This window comes from Chamaea fasciata, unplaced genomic scaffold (assembly GCF_029207755.1).
Source record: "Chamaea fasciata isolate MVZ Bird 193981 ecotype frontalis unplaced genomic scaffold, bChaFas1.0.hap1 SCAF_8, whole genome shotgun sequence".
NCBI lineage: Eukaryota > Metazoa > Chordata > Aves > Passeriformes > Sylviidae > Chamaea > Chamaea fasciata.
Window position 1 is genome coordinate 2419901 of NW_027094093.1, and position 24674 is coordinate 2444574.

The 24674-nt window shown below is 45.4% G+C and overlaps 1 protein-coding gene across 9 annotated transcripts in view; it reads left to right on the forward strand.

The window, feature by feature from the left end:
- The window catches only part of AGAP1 (ArfGAP with GTPase domain, ankyrin repeat and PH domain 1), a 308736-nt gene that overhangs the window by 228606 nt on the left and 55456 nt on the right, over positions 1 to 24674 (forward strand). For 6 of the 9 annotated variants that reach the window (XM_066189389.1, XM_066189390.1, XM_066189387.1 and 3 more), the window contains one exon: positions 23498 to 23575. The exons of the other annotated variants lie outside the window; for them this stretch is intronic. In XM_066189389.1, the coding sequence (XP_066045486.1) occupies positions 23498 to 23575 (78 nt within the window). The remainder of the gene's footprint in view (positions 1 to 23497; positions 23576 to 24674) is intronic. 9 annotated transcript variants of the gene reach the window in all.

The window sequence follows — 24674 nt, forward strand, 5'->3', positions numbered from 1 at the left end:
GGCATCCCAGAGCTCTGGGCATCCTTCAGCAGACAGCTAATCTTGCTGGTCCTTGAATCCTTCGCGGGGCTGGGAGGGGATGGCTGACAGCGAGGACAGGCAGCCTCGTCTGTCAGCGGGAGCTGAAGGAGAAGGCAATGAGGCGTGCTCCAGCTCCCTGTCCTTTTAGGAGAAGGGCGTCTCACAAAGAGTAATAGTGGTTGTAGATTCCCATTAAGGACGTCCTAGCAAGGCTCAGGAAGGCTGGGGAGGCTGCTCTTCCCAAATCCTGGCAGCCTGTGGGTGTTCTGGTGCTTGCGTTGGTGCACGGCAGAATCGCCGAATCGTTGAGGTTGGAAAAGGCCTCGAAGATCGTCGAGTCCAGCCAGGTTCAGGCTGTTCTGGGTATTTTCTCCGAGCAGTTGAGTGTCAGAGGAGTTTAGGTTGGACGTCAGGGAAAGGTTCTTCCCCCAGAGGGTGCTGGCACTGCCCAGGCTCCCCAGGGAATGGGCACACTCCCAACCCTGCCAGAGCTCCAGGCAGGTTTGGACAACGCTCTCAGGGGTGCACAGGGTGGGGTTGTTGGGGTGTCTGTGCAGGGCCAGGGGTTGGATCAGTGGGTCCTTTGCATCTCTGGATATCCCATGATTCTATGATTTCCACATCTCTCTTGCACTTCAAAGCAGTTTTCACTTCCAGTGATTTCCTTGTTCTCCAGCGCTTGGCTACAAATCTGTCCAGTGACCTAAAAGATTCCCCTGGGGATTTTTCTTCCCCCACCGTAACGTAGATTTGCGCCTTCCTAGGATTACTGCACTTTCGAAGACCATGAATCCAAATTAGACCATCAAAGGAGACGCTCAGGGAGATGCCAACACTTTGATCCACGCGTTTGAGATGCAGCAAGTCACTTGCTGCAAATGTGCTCCAGGAGCTTGTGGTGATAATTGTGGGAGAACCAGGTCTTCCTTCCTTCCTTCCTTCTGGAAATGCTGGGCTCCACGTGCAGAGGAGGAGGAGGATCCTCCTGCAGTCGCTTTCCTCAGGCAGCTACAATGGATCAGAGTTAGATTGTGTGGTTAATTCTAGATTTTGTGTCGCCTTCCTTTGGCTCCAGGCATGTTTCAAGTGTCAGCTTTCAAACAGGAATTCTGGGTTCCTTCATTTTCGTCTGCACCAAAGCTGAGGTGTTCAATGAGGTTTAAATCTGGTCTTCAGCAAACTCAAGCATTTTTACTGCACTTTGCAGGGCTTTTTTCCCCTCCTTGAACATGCCTGCTTTGATCATTGACCTCTGCCCAAGTATTCAGATATCACGATGATGGACACTGAGCTCAGGGTGGTTCACCAATTCCAGGGACTGATGCTCATCCCTTTTATGCCCTTCCATAAAGGTCATGCTGATTCTTCTCTCTCCACACTATCTGCACATGCACAGCCCTCTCTTTCTGGGATGGGTTCTTTCATCTCACTTCGTCTGTCTTTCTGCAGCTTTTCTGAGACAATGCTCACAGCAACAAAAATGCTGAAGCACCTGCGCTGCACTTGGATGAAAATTAAAATTCAGTTCCTATTTTGGAAAATCAGATTCTTGTGAATTTTTTAGTTTTTTTCCAGTGCGGTGAAACCCAGGGAGAAGTTTTTCAGTTCTCTGTGCAGAACTTGTCGCTGAAAAAAAAATCCCTCAGTGTTTTTGAGGGTAGCAGCAGGAATGCTTACATTAGGCAAGGTGCCAGCAACCAGCAGGTTTTTTTTTTCCCACCATGCTGCCTGAAGTTGCTCGGAGCAGGATTAGACAGAGCTGTGTTTCAAAGAGGAATGGCTGCTCAGAGCCTCATCTGTTTGGGTCCCCTTGTGCTGCTGCACTTCCTGCAACAGCCAGGGATAATAGGAAGGCTTTTCAGCTGGAAAACAAGCAGAAAAATTAAAAAGCTTGCTTGGAGATACTCTTCACAGAAAGATCTTTCCCAGTGTTTATTTTTCTTACTCTTGTTAGTTTTAAAGCTTTGATGGCTGTGCCAGCTTGAGCCTGCCTCCCCTCCCTCCATCGCTGGGATTTTAGGAAAGCCCCAGGCTGCCTTTCAGCATTGGGATCATCCCTGCTCTCCAAGCTTTTCATTAGCAGGAGATCCGGGCAGTGGGGCCAGCTCTGCACAGCCCCATCCCAGTGGGATGGGTGCCTCCACTCCTTCCCTCAGGGGGACCGTGGGATCATGGAATGGGCTGGGTTGGAAGGGACCTTAAAGCCCATCCATTCCACCCCCTGGGCTGGGACACAGGCAGGGACACCTTCCACTGTCCCAGGCTGCTCCAAGCCCCTTGGACACTTCCACAGCATCCGGGGACAGACACGGCTTCTCTGGGAACCCTGTGCTGGGGCCTGCCCACCCTCCCTGGGTAGAGAATTCGTCTCCTCTCTCAGCATCCTGGGGCAGAACCCCCCCAGCTCCACGTCTGTGCACGCAGGTGGAGCTGGGAGACAGCGCCTGAGGAGCAGGAAATGTGATCAGCAACTTCAGGTAGACTTTCCAAACTCTCTGAAATCCATGTTCTTCTTCATCATTTGTTTCTGAAGAAGTTTTGAAGGACAAAGAAGGAGCTTTTATGTTTCTTCTCAGAACTGTTTTCTTAACACAAAGGTGTTTGTTCTCTGCCCCTTGTGCAGTAATTGCTTTTCCTGGTGCTTCGCTGCTCTGGGCAGTCCAGACCCAACTCCAGGTTTATACTTTCTGCCTTTTAGCTAAAGGATGAACCCCAGTTTACTGAGAAATCCTAATTTTTTTGGATTTTCTTGGGGTGAAGTGGTAAAGGTAATTTTAAAAATCCCTCGTTTTTTAAAAACACGTGTTTTGTGTCACTGAGTGTTGAAAATGGGCCCTAGTTAAGTGGGAAATTACAATATATTTGTTTGTTTTCTGTGGATGAAAGAAAAAGGTTTAGTGAGACTTCTCATTTGTTCTTTTAGCAATAAGCAAAACCGTCCCTGCTTTCAGCTGGTGTCTCCCTGTGTCCCTGTCAGCCACCCCACAACCAGAATGACAAGGTGAATTACAGAACAGCTGAAACTTTGCTCTTCTAAGTGAATGAATCTGAAGCAATACAGAGGGTTGCTGAAATGCATGGAAAACCTGTGGGCATTTCCCCTGCAGCCTCCCACCCTAAGCTTTCCTGAGCATCCTGGTGATTTACCTGCTGGCATCGTACCCTGAGGGGATTTAAGTGTTCTTGGCACCGCATTGTGGTGTCCTCCACACAATTCTAGCATACACTTCCTTGGGTGCAGGGTTTAGGAAGTGTGGTGGTCATACTGAACTAAAAAAAAAATTATTTCTCTAAGCATATTAAAAAAAAAAAAAGTCAGTTGGGATTTTTGGAAGTTTAGTAGAAACAACTCAAGGAGCAAAAGTGGGAGAGCAGATTCTTCCTTTGGCAGATGGACTTGACGTTGTTAATGCTAATATTTGCTTATTGTACCCTGAATTAAGCACCGTGATGAAGGAAGGTGTTTTTACTTGCTGCTCTTAGAGATTTTTTTTTTTTTTGGCTTTTTATGGTCCTGAAGAAACCTTCTGACATTGTCAGAGGACAGCATGTTCACAAACCTTTCCAGCACAAAAAGCCACAGTGTTGTCACTGCCTTTTTTCTGAAATGTAATATCTTGACCTGCAGCTGCAGCAAGGGCAAAACCACTCACCTATTAAAGAGTCTGTAACCTTTGGAATCAAATCCATTGGATGTCGAGGTCCTTGGATGGATTGTGTTGCTTGAAGTGATGCCCAGAACTAAGCTGCCACCAAAACTTCTTCAAGGGAAAGAGGAAAAGCTGTTTGGAGTCCATCAGAGGATCATTAAGTGTACAGAAAACAGGTGTTGCTTATGTAGGAGCACCACAAAAATGATTCCTGGTGATCTTGCCGTCCTAATTATTTTAGCTGGTCCCTATAAATCATAATTACAGCCTGCCGTGGAATGGTCTTGGGGTACAGCAACAACACAAAATCTGGGGATGAATCAGGAGGGGAAAACAGTAATTCCTTAATTTCCTGCCTTTTTTTTTAAGTTATACTCTCCTTAAAATGATAAGAGGTATCTTAAGCTTTCCCCCCTGTACAAACAGGTAGATATAAAGTTTAAAATCCCAAATGCAGACCCAAATCACACAGAAAAGGAGTATGTTCCCATCCTGTCGTGAAGTATTTCTGTGCATCTTCTGGTAAAGGGTTTAGTGACAGCAGGTTTTGCTTCTATTTCTGTTCTCTTGAAGTGCCTGAAGTTTTAGGAAGTCAATGTTCATAGTTTTAAAAAATAGTCAGGGCTTAAAGAGAGAGTGATACAAAAGCAGCATTTTGACTGCAATGCTGAATGAAGAAAAGAAGAATTTATTTGGAACTGGAGGGGTTGGCAGGATAAGCAGATTACTGGGAAGGTTGGGGGGAGTTAAATAGGTTTATAATCATTTAGGGTTACTGCTGAATTCTCTTTGTCTACAGTTTGTTGGTCATCGTGTCATTTGTGTGGTCTTCCTGTGCATGAAACATTTCAGGAATTGCAGCAAATAACATTTTGCTGACTTTCATGCTGGACACAGAAAAACCCCACTTCCTAAACCTGGAGTTTAATGAGTTTGCTTTCAGTGAGATTTTAGAAGTGTGTTTAGTTAAGTATTTGCATCCTCAAATTGTGGATTATCTCAGAAGAGTTGTAAGCCTCCCCCGACCAATTATTCTCTGCTCTAGCTGCTTTTTAGGAAACCATTTCTTTCAATACCTCCCAAAACAAAGCACGTCTTAGGGTTTAGTTGGCATGAAAAATGAGCAAAATGCCTAGCTGTGTTTTTCCTGCCTGCAAGAGAACTTTAAAAAGAAAACCCAGCAGTGTGTGCCCAAATCTGTTGTCTGCAATGCCAGATGCTTGTTTGCGCATCTGTGAGTTTATCACCTCTCCCTGTCAAAACACTCCTGGGCTCTAATTCCTCTCATCAGCTGTGACTTCATGCACAGGAAGCTCAGTCCTGGCCGAGGGCTGTGCACCCGGGAAGCAGGAGGGCAGAAATTAATAAAACCAGCCCGAATCTTCAGAGCCCGGCTTTCAACCAAGGCAGAAAGGTCACTTGTTGGAATCCTCGAGCCTCGGCTGCCACAGCCTCCCTGACATGAAAGGGTTGCTGCTGAAAGACACTTATGTTGATGCTGAGGAGTGAAAGACAAGGGAGGTGAAGCTCATCTATTGTTTTAACCTACTTCATTGCAGGCTAAACAAGTTGAAAGGTTCCTGCTTCCCCTCAGAAGCCGGGGTCGGGAGAGGCGGCCGGTTCCGCCTACCTGCTTGAAAGGAAAAGTGTCGCAGTGGTGGTCAGCAGGAGAAGGGGATTCTGGAAGGGATGAGGCCTGGGATGAATTGGTGGTGGTTGCACACGCTGGCACACCTGGAGAGTGAGGGAATGGCAGCACTTGATTTTATTTTCTACATTTCCATAAAAATTAGTCCCACTTGGAGCACTGTGACAGCAGAAGGGCTGGCTGTGTATCCAGTGCCACGCTGGGCTTTGGCCTGATTCTTTGGGGGAAGGAAGAAGTTTGGAGTAGCTTTGTAACTGAATGAAAACAAGTGACACTTCAGCATCTCACTGGCTTTGGGTAATTAGCGTCCCCAGCAATGTGCTGTCAGCCTGACACAGAGATCTTGGTTATGAAAACGGTTCCTGATGTCCACAGGGTGATGTTTGCAAGGTAGTGAGGAGTGTTTGTAAAATGTTAATCCTGCTAGAGAAGCTGGTAGTTCTGTTCCTTAAATAAGAATGTCTGTTCTACAGGTGCCATCCAGTTTTTCTGGAGTGCAGGGCAATTTCATTTCATTATGAACCTGCATACCTAAATTAAAATACCATAAAATGAGGTGATTATGTATTATAAAGCTACAACCAGTGAAAAGGCTAAAATCAGGTGACTGTGCTCGGCGTAACTTTGTCCTCCTGTTCACCACGTAACTGACCTCTCGAGGCAAAGTGTCACAATTTCAGTAAACAGGGTATTTTGGTGTGGAAGGGAGATTGAGTTTTTAAAGGATGCCTGTGCACTTGCACTCATCAGCTCATTGGAACTGAGCTACCAGTGGGCAACAGCTTCCTATAAAGAGGGGGAATCCTAAATAATTCCCTTCAGAAGCTCTGACTGTGGAGGTTTGCCGTGGATAGGTCAGCCCTGGAATTCAAGGGGAATTGTGTCAGGTCTGGTCTGCCCAAGGCTTATCAAACCTATCAGCTCTTGGCTGATAAGAGCTCACAGTCAAGAGGTACACACAGAACAATAACCACTCATCAATTCCTTTTTAGTTGGAAGCCCCCACATTTTAGTCAATTATGGAATTAGTAACAACTTGTAGATCAAGAAATATTTGTGCCCCTTATTGTTTTGATTCTCTGTCAAAGTGTTTGTGACATCTTTTAAAAAGAAACACGTCCTAAACTGCAGAGGGTGGTGATAGATATGAACAATTTTACTAAATACATGGCTGAATATGCATATGTTGGCTGCAGACTGAAGGAGTAAGTTCAGGTCGAATGTTGGGAAGGAAATCTCCCTTCTGAGAGGGGACAGGCCCTGGCACAGGGTGCCCAGAGAAGCTGTGGGTGCCCCTGGATCCCTGGAAGTGTCCAAGGCCGGGTTGGATGAGGCTTGGAGAAGCCTGAGATAGTGGAAGGTGTCCCTGCCCATGGCTGAGGTTGAGACTGGATGGGCTTTGAGGTCCCTTCAACCCAAACCATTCTGGGATTTTGTGGAAATGGAGTATTTTCATGCAGTGACAGTCTCCCAGTGGAATGTGTTTGGAAGGGAGCAAATCCATGAGGATGGGGTTCTCCTTAGGGAACGCCAAGTGGAGAATGCTGTGGTTCAGGATTTAATCTGCTGGAGATGGAGGTGCTGGAGATGATGGGAGGCGCCAGGCCTGGAGGAGGTGATGGAGGTGCTGTCGGGGGGAGTTGCTGGAGATGTGGGCAAGGTGGGCTTTCCCTTCCCCCTGAGCAATTGTCCTTTCACTGGAGCTTTCTCCAGTTAGAAACCACAACTGGAGGCATTCCAGTTCCCAGGCTTTGTGGTATTGATGTCATCCCTGGAGCAGCAGTGCTGAGCTCTTTATTTCCAGCTCCTGGCCAGTCAGTCGTTTCAAACCCATGTTGTTTTGTCAAGTTTTAAGCCTTAAATCAGCCGAAGTCCCCGCTGTAGATCCACGTGCCCTGTGTGAGGTTTCAGTGCCGAGCTGTTATGTTTATTTTATACCCTGTGCTTTAATCTCCTGTTTTCTGTCCCTCCACCTTTCTCTTTACAGACCAGTTACTTGTGATAGATGTTATGCATCATATGTGGTGTGTAACTCCAGGAAGCAGTGGGTAAAAAGGGAAACTTGAACAGGCCTCATCATTGACATTTTCCACCAGTTCTCCCCCCGACTCTAAAAAAGAAGAAAAAAAAAAAAATTAATAAAGGTTTCTTTTGTGAGCGTGAGCTGGAGAAAATTGGCCATTTGTCTGTGAGGTAATAGGCTTTGGGATAATATGAAAATCTATCAAATGATTAAATTCAATGACATTAAATCACAATTCATGAAAGGAGAATACTGCACAGTTTAATTCTATTTAATTTTTGAGGGGGGAAAAGAAAAAGCCCTTAAAAAAAAAAAATTTGTTTGAGTTTCTCTTAAGCTGATTTCTCTGTGCTCTTTCTTAAAAGTGCCTTTCTAGTTGCCACACAGTGATGTGATCATTATCTGTCACCTCGTCGCCTTGCTGCCTCAACACGCAGTAAAATACAAAAAAAAAAAAAAAAAAAAAAAAAAGAGGGAGAGAAGAGGGGGGGGCAAAAAAAAAAAAAAGGAAGACCAGAGGAGCTTGTGAAGTATGACTTCCTATCCCAAGACTCATTGCCTGCGATTCGTAGCGCTTGACAGTAATGATCTTATTACAGTACTCTGGACCTTGAAGAGATTTCATGAGGAGAGCGGGAGGACGAGGCTCCGTGTAATCAAGTGGCGCTGAATATTCCACGCGGTTTTGATCACACACTGATTGGGCACAGTTTTAGCCCATCTTCCAGTCAATTATGCATGGCCCCTCGTGCTCCTGTGATAGTCAGAAACATTGATGGCTGTTGTCTGGGGCTGGGGTGGGGGGAGGCTGGCAGCCAGCCAGGGGTTTGAAGTGCAGTCATTCCGGGAGAAGTGCTTTTTAGTTGGAATTGATTACCTTTCTTTAGGTTTTTGCTTAATGGCAAAACTGTATTGGAGAGGGCTTCAGGTGAAAAATGGCCGTATTAGCCATTTAGAGTAGCTGAACTCCTAGTCAATTTTTCGCTTTCCCCTGTTTCCATCTAATTTATATTTAATGATGTACCGTTTGATAATATTTAAGATATTTCATTTCCAGTTGCTGCTGAGCACACATGTTGAGCACATGTTAAATGACAGCGGATCGGCATTCAGGTTTTAGGAATTAATCCAGTTTAACCTCCAGGCTGCCAGAACACGTCTTGTTTTGGCACCTGTGCCGGGAAACATCGGGATTGTCTGCGAGAGGTACGAAGCTGACGTTCCCGAGCGGAGCCAGGGCTGTTTTTATCCCGTAATGAGGATAAATCCGTGGGCTTTTAAAAGAGGCAAAGGGTCGTTGGCCGGATCCTTCATTTAGATTCTCGTGTCTCAGAGGCTGATTAGGCTGCTGTTTATTTCCCCCCCTATGAGAACGCCACATCTTCCTTCATTCAGCCCCCTTCAAATGAAAATAAAATCGTTAAAGCCGTGCTCGTCGGACTCCAGGTGCCGGAGAAGGAGATGCTTAATTGTCAGTGATGCTTCTTGTTCAGTGCCACCACTCTGGCTTCTCACATTTGAATATCCTGCAATTCCTGGGTTTTGGATGCATATGTGGTTCAAAGGGATGCGGGTAGGGCTTTATGGTAAGCTGGAGCACAATGCTGTATTATCCATGCATCAAATGAAGAGCTTATGTTTGGAGTGTGCCGTGACAGGGGATGGGAAAATGCAATTAAAATTGCTCCTCTATCACCCCGAATTTTTATTTCCATTAATCAGTATAAATTTTCTCCACCTGCCTGAAATTCTTGCAGTCCTGCAGGCTCCCAGCCTTTCCTGAAGGTGTTCCTGCCACTAAATGCCCCCCTCGTGGTACTGCCCCTCTTCTACTGCTTCCCTTTTATTTAGATTGTGGGTGGTTTTTTCCCCCTAAAACTAAGCTCAATTTGACCAGTCCCACCCCTAAAAAAACAGCTTCCATGTATTTTTTTTTTAATTTTTTTGTCTTCTTTAAATCAGTTCTCACCTCCCACATAGGGGCCAGACCAGAATTCACAGCAAAAAAATGTCACCTTTTGGTGGCTTTTTGCTCTTCTAAACAGAGCTGTTGGGTTTTGTGCCAATGAATTTGGCTTCAGCTATTGTCTGAAATTCCAGATCCTGGTTTGAGGGGGATTTGTGCCTGTTTCGTAGTAACATTTTACAACTTCCAGACAGCCCAGAAGAACTGTGAGGATCTTTTTTTTCCCTTCCTTTGGAAGAGAAGCTCCTCTGGGCTGGTTTTGTTTTTTTTTCCGAGCTGTGTGTGCTCATCCCTGTGCCACGGTTTGACTCTGGGGCCTCTTGGTGCATCTTTGGTGCCCAAGTTGTAATAAACCTGAAGGGCAGCTCTAAATTTTCCACCTTGGTTTCCATCAGGGGAGGTAAAATCCATGAAAAGGTCAACTTTTCAAGGGGAGAAAATCTCCCTTATTGCTTCTGTTGACTTCCTTCCGGTGTGGGCTGTGTTGTTTGAGCCTGCTGCCTGTGGGAATAGCTGGTTTTCCCGAGGGGTTTGGGAAGAGGCAATCATGGAACAGACTCCGTGGTGGCTCCGTGCATCGCGGCAAATCCCCCATTGCAGTGGGATGCTGGGATGTGGGGAACACCTGTGGGCTTTTTTACAGGAAGGGTGTTTCCAGGTTTGGCCTGCAGTGTGCAGGGTCCATCCCAGGAGAGGTGGGGTGGCCTCGCTGGCCCCACATCCTCCCTGTGCCTTCCAGGCCGGCACGGCACTGAGGTGACTTTGGCTCCCTCCCCACTGCTCCAAGTGCTCTCCTCAATCCGGGGAGGACGAGCTGTGCTCTGCAGAGGGATGACAAAGCCAGGCTGGAGCCTTTCTGCCTCCACTGCATCTGACAAGGAATTGGCAGCTCCAAGACTTTCAGCTTCCTCTTCTTTCCGCTTCCCCCAGCTCTTCCCTTTGGGACTTGAGTGTGCAGTGGTCCCGCAAGCTTTTCGAGGGGAAAACATTTTTTTTTTTTTAAAAAAGGATATTTTAATGTTTAAACCCTCATTTGAAAATTGCTAGTGATGCTGGCTGGTCTTTGACGATGGTAAACACAGGGGCTTTTCAGCCAAGGTGAAGCTTCGTCGTGGCAAACGAAACCGAAGGGATCCAGCCTGTTCCCAGACAACTTGGATGCTTGAACCAACATATTTATACATAAAAGGGCAGTTCATGGTTTACTTAACCTTAAAATTGGAAGCAATGTTATTACTTTGGGCTCAGCATCAGCGTTGTCACACACATAATCACTTTTTGGTTGGCTGGCCACCATTCAGTGCATGGCTTTGAGTGGGCAGTCAGCAATAACTGCTTGCATTTTTCTTGTAAATAAACACCGTTTTATGGAGAAATCTGGTGTTTATCACACAGGAATGACCCAGCAACCTGAGCCTGGAAAGGTGGAGGTAGGGAAGGAAGTCTGGCAATACTTACTCAGTGACTAATGCACATTTTCATCCTAAAATCAAGCTCTCGTCCATGGTAATAGTTCCCATTTGGAGATCTCTAAAATATCACTGAGGATTCCTGGAAAATTATTTTCAGAAAGACCCCACTTGCCAGGCAACATACCTGAGTTCCACAGAATACTTCAGAGGCCTCGGTGTTTTAATTAAATTAGAACAAACCTAATTGGAATAAATCATAGATTAATATGTGCTTAATGTTTTTAATAATCAGGTAAAATGTAAGTTAATGCTCGCCAGATTACCTAAAGACTCTGGTGTGAGGATCCACAGTGATTATAAAGAGAATGTGAAAATGGATTAATTTTTAGTGATTTGTCAGCTGGAATCTTTATTTCTCAGTCTCTCTGTGTACAATTGGACACTGGTTTGTCCAGGCGAACTCATTAATAATTAGGTCACCACTGCTTGTGGTTAAACTTTGGATCCTGGGTGTGAAGTGACAAGCTGAGCTTTGGTAACCCATGGAGGAATGGGATGTACTGGGATGATGGGGAGGTTTCCCTCTGTGGAAGAGGAGACCTGCGCTTCAATTTATGGCGTGATCTTAGTTTTTATTTTATATTATTTTGTTTTTTTAAGAGCAGGTCTACATAGAATCCCAGAGTCACAGAACATCAGGATCTGCTGCTACAAAATTCCATATACACAAGGTTTTAAGTGCAGCACTGTCATTTATTACTAACTAAAGAGTACAGGATATGCCCAGAGCTGTTATGACTTGGAAAAATAACCGTGGAGGAGGTTAGAAGTAGGTCTTTGCTTTTCTCTTAAACATATTGATGATTACCTGCTGCCTTTAGTAATAAAAATATCAATACGGCTCATCATTCTTTCTTTAGGTTGTGGATATTATTGAATAGCTATTCCCAGGAGAACAGCTGACAACACTTTGGAAATACTTGTAAATAATCCATTAATAATGAACTCCTGAAGCATGAATAATCTATCCATAATGAACTTTGCTGCTTCCCCACATAGCATTTTTTTCTTTTTTTTTTTTTCCCCCAGGAATACTTCTTTCAGTCTTTTTATTTCCTCCACAGCCTCTGAGTGGAGATGTTCCTTTTACATATCATCAGGCCCCATAATTTGTCATAATGCTACTCAATGGCTCGTCTAAAAAATGTGAAGGGACACTGTCAGGGTTGTTAGGCACAAAGTTTAACCTGCAACACTTGTGGAAAAAGAAGGAAGAAAAGATTGACATAAACTGGCCCCCAGAGCCAGAATAAAATCCAAAATGGTTTCTTTGAGCTGCAAAGGAGCCAGCACACTGAATCTCTTTGAGTCTCTGCTTGTCAGAATTGTGCTGGGCTTTGGTCCTGCTTGGAGGAGGGTGTTGAATATACAAGGAACATTAAGAGGATCCTTGTTCATTCCAGTTATCCTTCCAGAGAGAAGTAGATCGTGGAGACCCTGTGAAATACAAAGGGGTTTTGTCATTTCAAGGCAATGCCACGCTCATGCCTGTCGGAATTGTCACCTCCTGGCTCTTAGTCCCTACTGGGTGCTCATTTTTTTGTGGGTCTGTCCTAACACGTCGACTCCAGTTTGATGGACTCCACAGTTTGATGGGCAAATTCAAAGTGAATATATTTCGTTTTTAGCATCTCTTTTTTGTTTTCCTGTTAAAACAGGCTTCATGATTTCCCCTCCATTTTTTGGGTCAATCTGCTTCCCTGTGTTCCGCCAATCCGCGAGGGGAGGTTCTCCTCTTCAACACTGCCAGTAACTGCAGAACATAAATTGATTACTCAAGATTTTTCAGAACATCCAGCTCATTCCCATTCCAGGCAGGAAAAGCTGACTGTGTTTGGCACAGCATTTTTAGGGGGTTTGTCTCCTCTCAGTGACATTGCAGCTCACCTGGGGACAAAGTTCTGTCACGCTGCAGGAACCCAGGAGTGCAGTGTCTAGCCAGTAGCTCTGATTTTCTCATGAGCTTTTGACTGCGCCTTTTTTCCCCTGGGTTTTCATGCTCTTTCTTTACCAAACCCATTTATTCTTGCCCACCAAGCTAATCCAGATATCCCCACTGAAGGGAACAATCTGTATCAACCTTTATTGTATTTGATTGCCCGGTGCTTTGGCAGTGGTTTTGGATTAGTGTGTTCTGGGGGGGTTTTTTTGTGCCATTTCTACACCTGCAGGTTAACTCCATGTGGAAAGGTCGTGTCATTTTGAAGGGATCTCAGAGCAGGGGGAATGTTGCAGAGAACTGGTGGAATCAAAAGAGGATGTTATGCTTGTAGTTGAAAAGAGGGAAGGGATCCTGAAGAATCCGGGTATTATTTCACCCCATACTGATCCGGTGTGAAATCCTGGGAAGGCTGAGGTGTGCTTTGGTTGGAAAGTAATTTCCATTGGCAGTCACAGGGTTGTCCAAGGCTCTCACTGGAGGTTGTCAGGGGATAAAAAGCTGAGCAATTTTGAATGCCACATGATCACAAGTACCTTTCAAGAGAACTGCACCGCGTTAGACCTGAGATCACAAGAAGCAGTTGTGAATGGGGATTTTTTTTTTTTCCTTGCTTCCCATGATATCAGTCATCTTCATACTCCATCTGCATTTCTCCTGCTACTGGGAGTGCAGCCTGTAGGATTTTTACCTCTCCAGAGATCTTTTAGGCCTTCTGAAGAAGGCTTGCTACTTCTTGCTGCTTCTACTTTATCAGGTTCCCTTATCCCCTCTCCTCTGAGTGTTCTCCTGTGAGAGAATAAACTGAGCTCTTGTCTTTCTGTGGCCAACCCAGAGATTCATCTGCTGGGGCTTTGTGTTCTCTCTCTAGGTTTAGATCAGATATTGGGAAGAAATTCCTGGCTGTGAGGGTGGGGAGACCGTGGCACAGGGTGCCCGGAGAAGCCGTGGCTGCCCCTGGATCCCTGGAAGTGTCCAAGGCCAGGTTGGACAGAGCTTGGAGCAATCTGGGATAGCAGAAGGTGTCCCTGCCCGTGGCAGGGGGCGGCATGATTTTTACAGACGTGGAAATGATTTTTTTGAACGCGAAAAGTGGCAGATTTGGGATGCGAAGCTGAGAAGTAACCCAGAAGAATAATGCAGCAGACTCGTGGAGGCTCAGCACTCTGAGGGCTTTGCTGCTTTTGAAGGAGCGGCTTGATAAAATAGGTTTGACTTCTACAGGGAGCAGGATGCTGCTGGTACAACCAATGAGATAAAGCTACTGTTGATGTGCTGCTTGTAAATTTAAAACTCCATCCATTTCTCAAGAGAGGGAAATCCTGGCCCACTCTGCCTCGAAAGCAGCCCCATCCCTCTCTCCCAGCAAGATGGGATTTGCAGTGCACAGTGATATTACACTGCAACATCACAGCCTCGACAGCTGTGGGCGATGCTGCGGTTTGGCTTTGGCCATCAGGAAAAATCCATCAAGGATCCGGAGCCTTCTGAAATCGTTGATGCCTCGGTGGTATTGACGATTTCATCTCTGCGCTGGAGGAGCGGGGCCCATCTCCCGGGCTGCTCCTTTTTGCTTTTATCAGGGTACTCCTCTTCCTGGCCGTGCTCTCCCCGCCCCACACCGGCCCCAAAAATAAAATGCACAGGCCGAATGGATTTGGGGCTCAGCCTTGATCAAATGCCAGCATTCAGCCCCTCAGAGCGGCATTCCAAATCATCAGGATGCTCCAGCAGGAGCTGCCACATCCGAGTTGGAGGAGTGTGGAGATTAACTGGTGACTGTCCAACCATTTGTCACACAAATAACAGTGCCAGTGGAGTGAAATACTATAAATCTTTTTGTTTTTTTCCAGGATTGAAACCTTTTATCCGTTGCGTCGCTTCCATTATTCAATAAGCGATTAGTAGCAGGCGTTGTGCCTGAGCCAGTTCGTAGCGAACAACTCGGAGCTGTGGCTTGTGAGGGAGCCCGTGGCACCAGCAGCTGATGTAAATTCAGGAGTTAATATTTATCTTGGCTGGCCACGTGCAGTTGTTACTCAGGGTTTTGCTGGAAAGGTGAAAGGCAGCATGACTTCACTGCGAGTCTTAGTTTATAGCTTGGTCCCTGGGCCACGCGGTGTTTGTGTGGGCCCTGCCTGACGTGTTCAAAATACGCAAATGGCAAATCCCTTCCTCCTTTTCCTGACTTCATTCCAGAGCTAGCCACAGCAGCTCCCCAGGGATTTCCAACAACCGCAGGTTTTGAAAAAAAAAAGTCAAACTACGGAAGTCAAATTACAGGGATGACAACCTCGGCGTAAGAGCAGCCACAACCCTGAGCTGGATGGATGTGTGCGAAGATCTGGGTGGAAGCGAATCGCAAACATCTTCAGCTTCATGGTTTTTACATTTTTCACTGGTGTTGTGAAATTACCATCAAATCTGAGGAGTCCCACCCAAGACAGCCATAGGTGGTAGCAGCTCCCTGTGGGTGAAGCCCTTGGAAATGCAATCTGTGGAGAGGAGACAAAATGTCGTCTCTACCTTTGGAAAGAACTTTTCTGTTCCCACTGGGTGTCTTAGTTCCTAATTTCTCCCTAGAAAGAGGGCGGGGTTAAGATTCCTTCCCCAAAGAGATTGAGACCTGTGCAGTAAGCGTTGCTTGAGCAGTGAGTTTGGGAAGAGAAATTGGGAAGTTTCTAAAGTCCTTGTGAAAAATCTTTCTTTGTCCCATTGCTGGCTTTTAGGTGGCTCTTTAATTGTGCAGGCTCTGAGGAATTCTAAAATGCAAAGTAACAGATTTATCCTCAAATGGTTTGGTTTGGAAGGGACCTCAAAGCCCGTCCAGTCCCACCCCCTGCCATGGGCAGGAACACCTTCTGCTATCCCAGATTGCTCCAAGCCCCATCCAGCCTGGCCTTGAACACTTCCAGGGATCCAGGGGCAGCCACAGCTTCTCTGGGCACCCTGTGCCAGGGCCTCATTCCCTCTCACAGGGAAGAATTCCTTCCCAATATCCCAGTTTCCCTCTGGCAGTTTTAAACCATTCCCTCTTGTCCTGTCCTGTTTCCTGCTAACACAGCTAAAGTTTGTGGGTGCACTGCTGGGTAGGAGCTTCTGCCACACTCACAGTTCCAGTGAGCCCTCCGTGCTCGGGTTTTCCTCCTTGTGCTGAAGGACCCAACATCTGCAGGTCTGTGTTTTCCACAGGGTGATGTAGAAGCTCAGACTAAGAGGGAGATGGTCATAAAGGTCTTTTCCAGCCTAAATGATTCTGTGGTGAGCTTCCTGTCCTAGCATGATCCTTCAGGTTTATAGAGAAATAATCATCACAGGTGGCTGAGTACTTCGTAGGGAAAGGCCTTGACACAATAAGTCTCTCCAGCCAGGATTTTTCCAGTGGGGAATCCCTACTCTCATATGAGAAGTTACACCACAAGCAGAGCAACATGCTAAACTATTCACACCTAACACTGGTGGGTTGGCTTCTGCTTACTTTCACAGGTGATGAAAGTTCACAAAGAATTCATGTTTATGTTATACATACACATGTCTGGGGCTTGTATGTTGTTGCGTGCCTCAGTTTTTATTTTCTTAGTGTGAGCTTTTTTGCAGAAGGGTGGATGATGTGGATTAAAGGTGAGCAGAATGGGAGATGGTAACAGTAATTCTGATTTCTGTTCAGTAGTTTACATTTCAGAGTAAGTCAAAGCTGGAATATCAAAGTGACACTGATGCCTAACCTGGGCATTAGGAAAATCAAATTCTTCATCATTTATATCTACAAAAAACTCCAGGAAATGAGAGCTGGAAGAATTTCATAAATGGTGGTGCTCCCTAGTCCTGGTTCAGTCTTGACTTGCTTCCTTGGCAGAAATTCCCTGCATTCTTCCTCCAGGTTCTGCTTCCTCTTCATCCTCCCCACACAATGCTTTTTCTCCCTGATCTCCTTCCAAATGCACTGAGAGGTGTTCAGTGAAAAGTGCATTTTATGTCATGCAAGAATCGTTCCTGCAGGGAGGTTGGACTGGATGACCCTGCCACAACAATGGCAGCTTTGCCAGGCAGGCTCTCAAAGCCCGGGCAGTTTTCATGTCCCATCAAGCAGGGTTTGTTGTCACAGGTGCCACTCCCGCCAGGTGTAGTGTCCCTGAGTGTCCCCTTTGATCCTGGATCCCTCTGGCTGCAAGGTGCGGAGCTGGGAGGGCCGGCTCCCTCCCCGTGTCTGGTTTCCAGTGCACCCCACCTGCTGCTGTCACCTGAGCTCCCGTGGCAAGCATGACACTGACCCCAGGATCAAGATAATTGGATGGAAACGTGGATATCTTTGAAATTCCAGAGGGTCCAATATCTTGGATGGGATGGAACAGGCTGCCCAGGGAAGCAGTGGAGTCGCCATCCCTGGAAGTGTTCAAAAAGCGAATATTTGTGGCATTTTGCTCTTGGGCTTTGTGGCATTTGGGCAAACATTGGACTCGGTAATCTCAGAGGTCTTTTCCAACCTCTGTGATTCTGTGAAATCTAATTGTGCAGCCAAAAAATAAAAGGAATTCAGTACAGCAGAAAAAATGTAAGAGAAGTTCGTATTTAGGGTTGAGGCTCCGATGTAGTGGCACACACTGCTCTGTTATAAATCAAAAATAAGCCAAGATGCACTGCAAACTCCTGGAGAGCTCTGGTAATTAATGCCTGATGATTACAAGTTATTCCAGTCATATTTCCAGTTGTAAAAGACGTGAGAAAAGCAATGGAATGGAGTCAGAAGCTCTGCTTGCTCACTGCTTTGCTCGCCTGCAGTAAATTAACAAAGATTTACTTCAGTAAAATTATTAAAATGCATTTAAGACAGATTTTCAATTAGCGCGTGGAGGGGTAGTTCTACATTTGAATCACTAGAGTGGGGCAGCCGGGGTTTACTGTCGTGTAGCATTAAAAGTGAAAAAAAGTCAATGGTGATCTTGACAAATCCCATTTTGTCAGGGAAATATTTTCGTTTCCTCTGCAGGGAAACCTCTTACGGTTGTTTTGCAGGTTTTTTTTTAGTCCAGATGTGTAAAAAGCCGTGGCAGGGTGACAAACTGATTCCTTTAATTCCATAATAGCTCAGCTGGCCTGGTGAAGTCAACCAAAATTGGAGGAGCTAACCTTAGGAATGGGTGGCTGGAATGCTCCCAGCCAGGGGTTTGTTTTGCAGAGCTGGAGCTGGGGGTCTGCTGGTCACAGCCGAGCCATTCCAGCCCCGTTAGATAGCAGGAGTCAGAGTCATTAAATAATTATACCTTTGATTAGCTGCTTTAACTGTTCATTGCCTTTGAAATATGATAGTATAATTTAAAGCTTTTATTAAAAGACAATTTTTCTAGGTGGTTGAAAAGGATTTTTGTGTGTGTGTGTGTGTGTAGAAAAGAGCCATAATTTTCTGCTTCAGATAATGAAAAACTGAGAAAAATGTTTCCAATTACCATTTCCTTTTTGTCAATTGGAATCTTGTATGTTTATAGTGTATTGGAAAGGCACTGAAATCATTTAGTGGATCCTTTACCTACTGCAGAAGTTTGGATGGAGAAATATTGCGGGAGGGGAGAAGAAAAAAGAACTAGAAACATTTTTTAGAAATGTTTAATTAAAGTAACTTTTTTCCCCCTGTCGCCAGCAGAAGTATGAATGTGTTTTCATTTTTTTCCCCCTTCATTTGAAATGTTCAAAGCTGAAGAGAAGCCAAACGTAATTAACTATTAATATGATTTGAAGTATTGCTTTTAGAGTGTTTTGTGGGTTTAAAATGGAGCATGGGAAAGGATTTCAGTTGCAGAGGAAGAGAAAGAGTTGGGGTTTTTTTGTAGCAGGCATACAGTTTTAGTTGTGTTTGGGGAAATTTGTGTAACTCAGCACTTCTCTAAATTTACTTTACATCAGCTTCTTTTTTTCCGAGTGTTCTGGAGTCCAAAAAGGGCACGTTAAGGGCTGTTGCCATATGAGGTATTTCCTGTCTGCCCATTTTTTTTTGGTCTGTTGGGTCATATGTCCTAAAATAATCCCTCCTGCTCCAAGCAGAAATGTTGGGAAACTTCAGAGTCACCTTCAGGTGTTTACAGATGGTTCATTGTGGAAGTCTGGTTTGATAAGTAGAAAAATAGTGAACATACTCATCATCCCTTCCCATGGCAGGGGTTGGAGCCAGACGGTCTTCAAGGTCCCCTCCAACCCAAACCATTTTATGACTCTGTGTTTTGTATAAGATCCGTGCCCTTGGTGGCATTTTTTTGTTTTAAAATTTAGCGTTGGACAGATCTCGAAGTGCAATGTATCCAGTTTGTTTTACTTAGATAAACATATTTATGTGTAGATCTATGTTAGATAGGCCTGGGGTTTGTTTTGGGGCTTTTTAACCCTTCTTGAGGAGTTTTTGTCATTTCTGCTTTCGCATAGGATAAGACAACGTCAACCCCCCTTCACAGTCACAGAGCCAGATTTGCATGATCTGAGAATCTCCCGAGCTGCATCTTAATGAAATCATTTCAATCTTCTGACCAAAGAGTGGGGTCTTGTTGGACAAGTTGCTGCCCAAGAAGAAAGGAAGCTCCCCACCCTGCCCCTGATGTAGGTGGCGCAGGAAAAACTTGAGGACGAGCAGGGGAAGGAAGGGCCGAAGTTCATCCCTAAATATTCAGCTCTGCCTTCTGTCTGCCTCTTACAAATCGATTTTCCTGGGCAAACGTCGCGCAGGTGTTACCTGGAGAAGCTCCCCTGGCCTGTGCTGTGGGAGCAGGATTTTCCTGAGCCATCTCCTCGGTGTTGGATGGCAGCCCGGGCAGGGCAGAGCGGCGTTGCCGGGGCGCCTGGCCGCTGCTGTTCCGTGGCACGGGCGCTGGGCAGCACGCACACGCCAGCCCCCTTCCCCCAGCCTAGGTGCAGGGATCCTATTATTTCTGATAATTGATGCTGAGGGCTGTGGCGTGCCTCATTTAATCAGCACTGCTCAGCACACTCCAGGGATGTAATTCATGCACGCTGCCACCTCCAACATGGCTGGCGAGGCTCGGACACAGAGCCGAGCGGCCGCGGCAGTTTTTAATCAGCTGTCTCTGGACTATTTATCTAATCAGCAAAGAACTCTGTCACGCTCACGCCAGAGGTGACATTAGCACATCTGGAGTTCCTCGCTGCAGCGCTGGAGGGAGGTTTTCAGGGTTAGGCTGTACGTGTGAACACTCTCCCAGGAAGAAAAATGTGTTTTCTGCTTATCGAAATGTAAAAAAGAACTGTATTGGAGCAGGCTGAAAAGGGTTAATGCAGCGTTTTGTTGACTGTAATATCCTGAGCATCCTCAGAGAACTTCCCAGGTAACGAACAGATGTGTCCTCAGATCACACATGGGTTTAAACCCTTCCTACAAACACCTCCTGCTTTTGGAAACGATGCTACGTGATCATGGTGGTAGTAAACATATTTACTACAGAACCTGACTAATCAAAACTAGGCAGGGCGAGCGGATTCATTAGCAGAGAATAAATAGCAGCCCCATTAAAGAAAGCAAACACAGAAATTCTGTCTTCGAGGGGCTGCTCACAGCTGTAAAGTTATTGCCTGAGCAAATACAAAGAGAGGTGGTAATTGGGAGTGATTAAGTTTAATTGATTCCCAGTTCCTCCATATCTTGACAAAAGGCTGGGCTGAAGCTTTGTTTCCTCCTTCCTGTACCAACATACCTCTTCTCACTCGGAGATGTGCAGGTGTAAGAGCTTATTTTACACCAATTGGGATAGTTCAGCTCATGGGGAGCACTCGAGGAAGTATCAGCGAGGGCATGATCAGTGTCCCCAGATCCATCTGGGTGTCCTGCCGGAGCTGCCACCACTCCCTTCGTGGAGACAAGGAAAATTTCTCCGCTGAAAGGGTGGTCAGGCATCAGAGCAGGCTGCCCAGGGCAGTGGTGGAGTCACCCTCCCTGGAGGTGTTCAGAATCTGGGTAAAATGTGGCGCTTCGTGGTGTGGCTCAGTGGCCGTGGTGGTGTTTTTTTGGTCTCGATGGGGCAGCCGCAGCTTCCCTGGAGCCTCAATATCCAGGAGCAATACAGTTTGCCACTTCAGTAAAAGCTAAATGAAACACTGGGAAGTTGTTGGCTTCATTCCAGATGTTTGAGAAAGTTTGTCTGGTTTTTTTTGTTGTTGTTGTTTTCCTGGAATCTTTAGTTAGAAACACCTCTTGGTGGCATTTTTTGGAAGAAAACACACTTCCAGAAATTACTCCAAAATCAACCTGCCTTGAAGATCTTTTTTAATTTAGGGAGTTTTGCTGTTAGGTAATGAAGCATTTCTTACAGCATTTTATTGCTCACCAGTTGGGGTTTAGTTGACTGAGCGTATATATGACAGATTTGGATAATTGACGTAGATATAGAGAGAGAGAAAATATATGGAAGATAGATATAGATAGATGTAGATGTGGATGTAGATGTAGATGTGGATGAAGATGTAGATGTGGATGTAGATGAAGATGTGGATGAAGATGTAGACGTAGACATAGATGTAGGTGTCGAAATAGATGTCAGTATCTCTGGAGCTTTTGTTGGGCTAACTGTGGGACCAGGAAGTGAATCCAGAGCAGACAAACTGAATATCCTGGGAGATAATTCAAAGCCAAAGCAGGCAGATGATGACCTGCAGGGCCTGTTCCAGGCTGGCTGTGGGTAACAACAGTGTGTAACTCCAGGGGCAGGCGGGGTAGGATGGCTCTGCTCTTCCTGGCGCATCAGTCACCCTGCAGAGGCTTTGCTTGGCAGTGTCCAAACCGTTACTGAATCCTCAAAGGCGGGAGATCACGTGGAGGAAGCAGGCAGGAACTTAATCGATGCCAAGGGATGCACGTGGATGTATCAGGACCTCGGCATCTCCGTGGAAAAAGTCCATTTGTTTAAAGGGAAGGGAAAAACCTGACACTTAACGCATTGAAATGGATTATTTCATCAATAGGTTAATAGAAAAGCGGGCTGCAGGTTCACTCCTGCTCGCACAAAGGTGCCATTAAAGTGTGAAAAATGGGAAAGGCGCTGGGAAAGGGTCTCTGTGCACTGGAGACCATCTTCCCTTTCACAGGGGTGCCAAACCTCGATTTTGCCTATTTATATGTAAATGTTTCAGAGGAAAAAACAAGTTGTCTGCAGGGCAATTGTACCTCTCTAGTGCAGAGACTTCTTAAACAGGTCTTAAAATGAGAGGGTTTTTTTCAGCTTGAAGGATGCACCCAATGAAAACACTTTCAGGTTTGATGATGTCACTCAGAATCCAGTCCTCCTTTGCAGTATGGAGCATTCAAGCCTGCAGGTGGCTTTATTCAAATCATACCTGGCTTAGCAGTCAGAGGGGTTCAGGCAGTGCTCTTCCAGCTTTAATTCTTCGGCTGAAAATGGAGCTTTTTGTTAGAGCCTGGAATGACTTCACGTCACTGTTCCTTTTCCCTGTGAGCAGCTGTATGGTCTGAGATCCGTGAGGCATTACAGAAATTCCCTCGTAAATATTGAAGGAAAAAAATCTAATTACTGTGTCCCAGTACTGGCTGTGTTGTGGGGTGTTGATGGCGTCCTAAAGAGCGAGGGACATCTGTGGTGGGAGGGAGAAGGGTCTGAGGTCCCTTTGAAGACTTCTGAGTCCAACCACCAACTCAGCAGCACCGTGTTCACCCCGAAACCCTGTCCCACATCCAGATGCCATTTCCACTCTTCCAGACATGGTAATCCCAGCAGGTCCCTGTTACTGCTCTCGGGTGTCCTGGTGTACTCAGATGTTTCATCTGGTTCCTGTGTGATGAAACCCAGCATAACCAAAGCCTTCTGAAGATTCTAAAGAAGGTGAAAATGTGCTCTCCCCTGATGAGCCTGGGAACAGAGTGCTTTTGAGCCATATTCTCTGCTAATTGTGACGCAGCAGCTCAGAGGATCTCTAAGTTTGGGTCAATTCTAATAGAACAAGGGTGTTGCTATTCTCTCTAAAGAATAGACTTTTTTTTTTTCCTCCTTTCCAAATAACCGCTTTGATTTTGCAGTGGCGGAGGAATTCAGGAGCAGCCTAGGATAGTGGAAAGTGTCCCTGCCCATGGCAGGGGGTGGGACAAGATGGGCTTTAAGGTCCCCTCCAACCCAAAATATTCTGGGATTTTATGGTTCTGCTTGCTCTGAGCTCAATGCAGTGAACATTTGTTGGTACAAGGATTTAAGGTCATGACATCATCACCTCAGTTTCTAAAGGTGATGATGTAAAAAGGAGGTTTAAGGGTGAAGTCCAGGCGCCAAGTGATCCCCACAGGCTTTTGAAGGAAAAGGAGCTCTTGTCTGGCTGTGTTTTGTCTTCAATTAAATCACATTTTACTGTAGCTGTTTCGTCCAGTCCTGTATCTTCTGCACAAATACTTCCTGCCTTTTTTTTTTCCTTTTTTTTTTTTTTTAAACTTCTGCTGGTCCCTATTGTCTATTCCAATTGCAGATCCATTTAATCTTGTCAAATCGTGTCATGTTGTGGTGAGTGAAAGAAGAATCACTCTGATTACGAGGTTTTCCACATCAGCTGTGGATTGCAGGGGCTGAGTGGTCCTTGTGTGCATTTTCTATATGTAGCTCTCCACGTGTGAACAGGCTCGTGCTTGTATTTTACTTCACATGCTTTTTGATGTTTCTTTTCTCCCCTTTTTCATTGAAAAAAAAATTTTTTTTTTCTTTCTCCCCCCACCTCTTCTTTTTTCTTTATTTTTATTCTCTTTTTTTTTTTTCTCTCTCTCTTCCCCTCCTGCTCTCTGGACGCAGCCAAACGCAAAGCTTGGAAACTAAACCGTGTTGGTAGCCTGCGAAATATTTACAGCAGCAGCAGCACCAACACCGAAGGTAACAAACCCACCCGTCCCAGACAAACACCTCCTCTCTCCCCCTGTTTTTTAATCCACCTCTCCAGAATTTCGCCCTCCTTGCCTCCTGTCTCCCTTTCCCCCTGGAAATGAGATTTGCCCCAAGCATGCGTGTTTGTTTCCACCCCGTGTTTGCAGAGTCATTCCACTCGGTCTTTTCATCTTTCTGTTCGTGCCTTTTATTTTGCCATTCATGTTCCTTTCAGCTTACTTAAATTTTGACCTTTCCCTCTAGTCGTGGAGTGGTGATGTTTAAATTACTTCAGGAACCCATTTTCTCCCTTTATTTATTTTTTTTTAAGAGATACATATATATATTTTCCCTTTCTCCATGTGGGCACTCAATGTAATATTTCCCAAGTTATTACGGTTTTTAAAAGTGTTAGTATCAGGTGTAATGATCTGTAGCCAAATACAATAGTGTGCCATGACATTTAAGTAACAATCTTAATTTGTTTTGTGCAAGCCTTCTCCATAATGCTCTTTGCAGCTCTAATCCAGAGGCGAGACAGTGCCGGGTCATTTGCATGTGCTACTCTTGCTTGTAAATTCTGGATATTGTTGTATTTCTAAAGGTCACCCGGTGCCAAAGTTCACAAATTGACTTACATTGCTTTTTTTTCCCCCCACCCAAGACAGCCGTCGTGCCTTTTGTATAATAGCACACGGAATTTTATGTATTTATTTATTTCCCCCCTCCCCTCTCCACCTTCATTTGAACAACACAATTATCAACTTCTTTTTTTTTTTTTAACATATATATATATATATTTGTTATTATTACAAATGTCAAAGGTCAGAATGACTCGGAAACCAAGCAAGGGGGAGAGGAGGGGAGAAAAAAACCACCACCACCATCTCCAGCAGCGTGGAAGAGGGATGGTGTAAGGAATAGGGAATGCAAAATAGGTCACAACTCAGTAATCTCGCTATAAGGGAGGGGGATTTTTTTTTTTCTCTTCACTTAAGTGCCAACCAAATGGGTCAAGTAATCGCGAGCGCATGCCCTAACACTAATTGACTTATTTTGGAATGATTATAACTGTAATATTTTTCTTAATGTCACTGTTTTCTGGGCT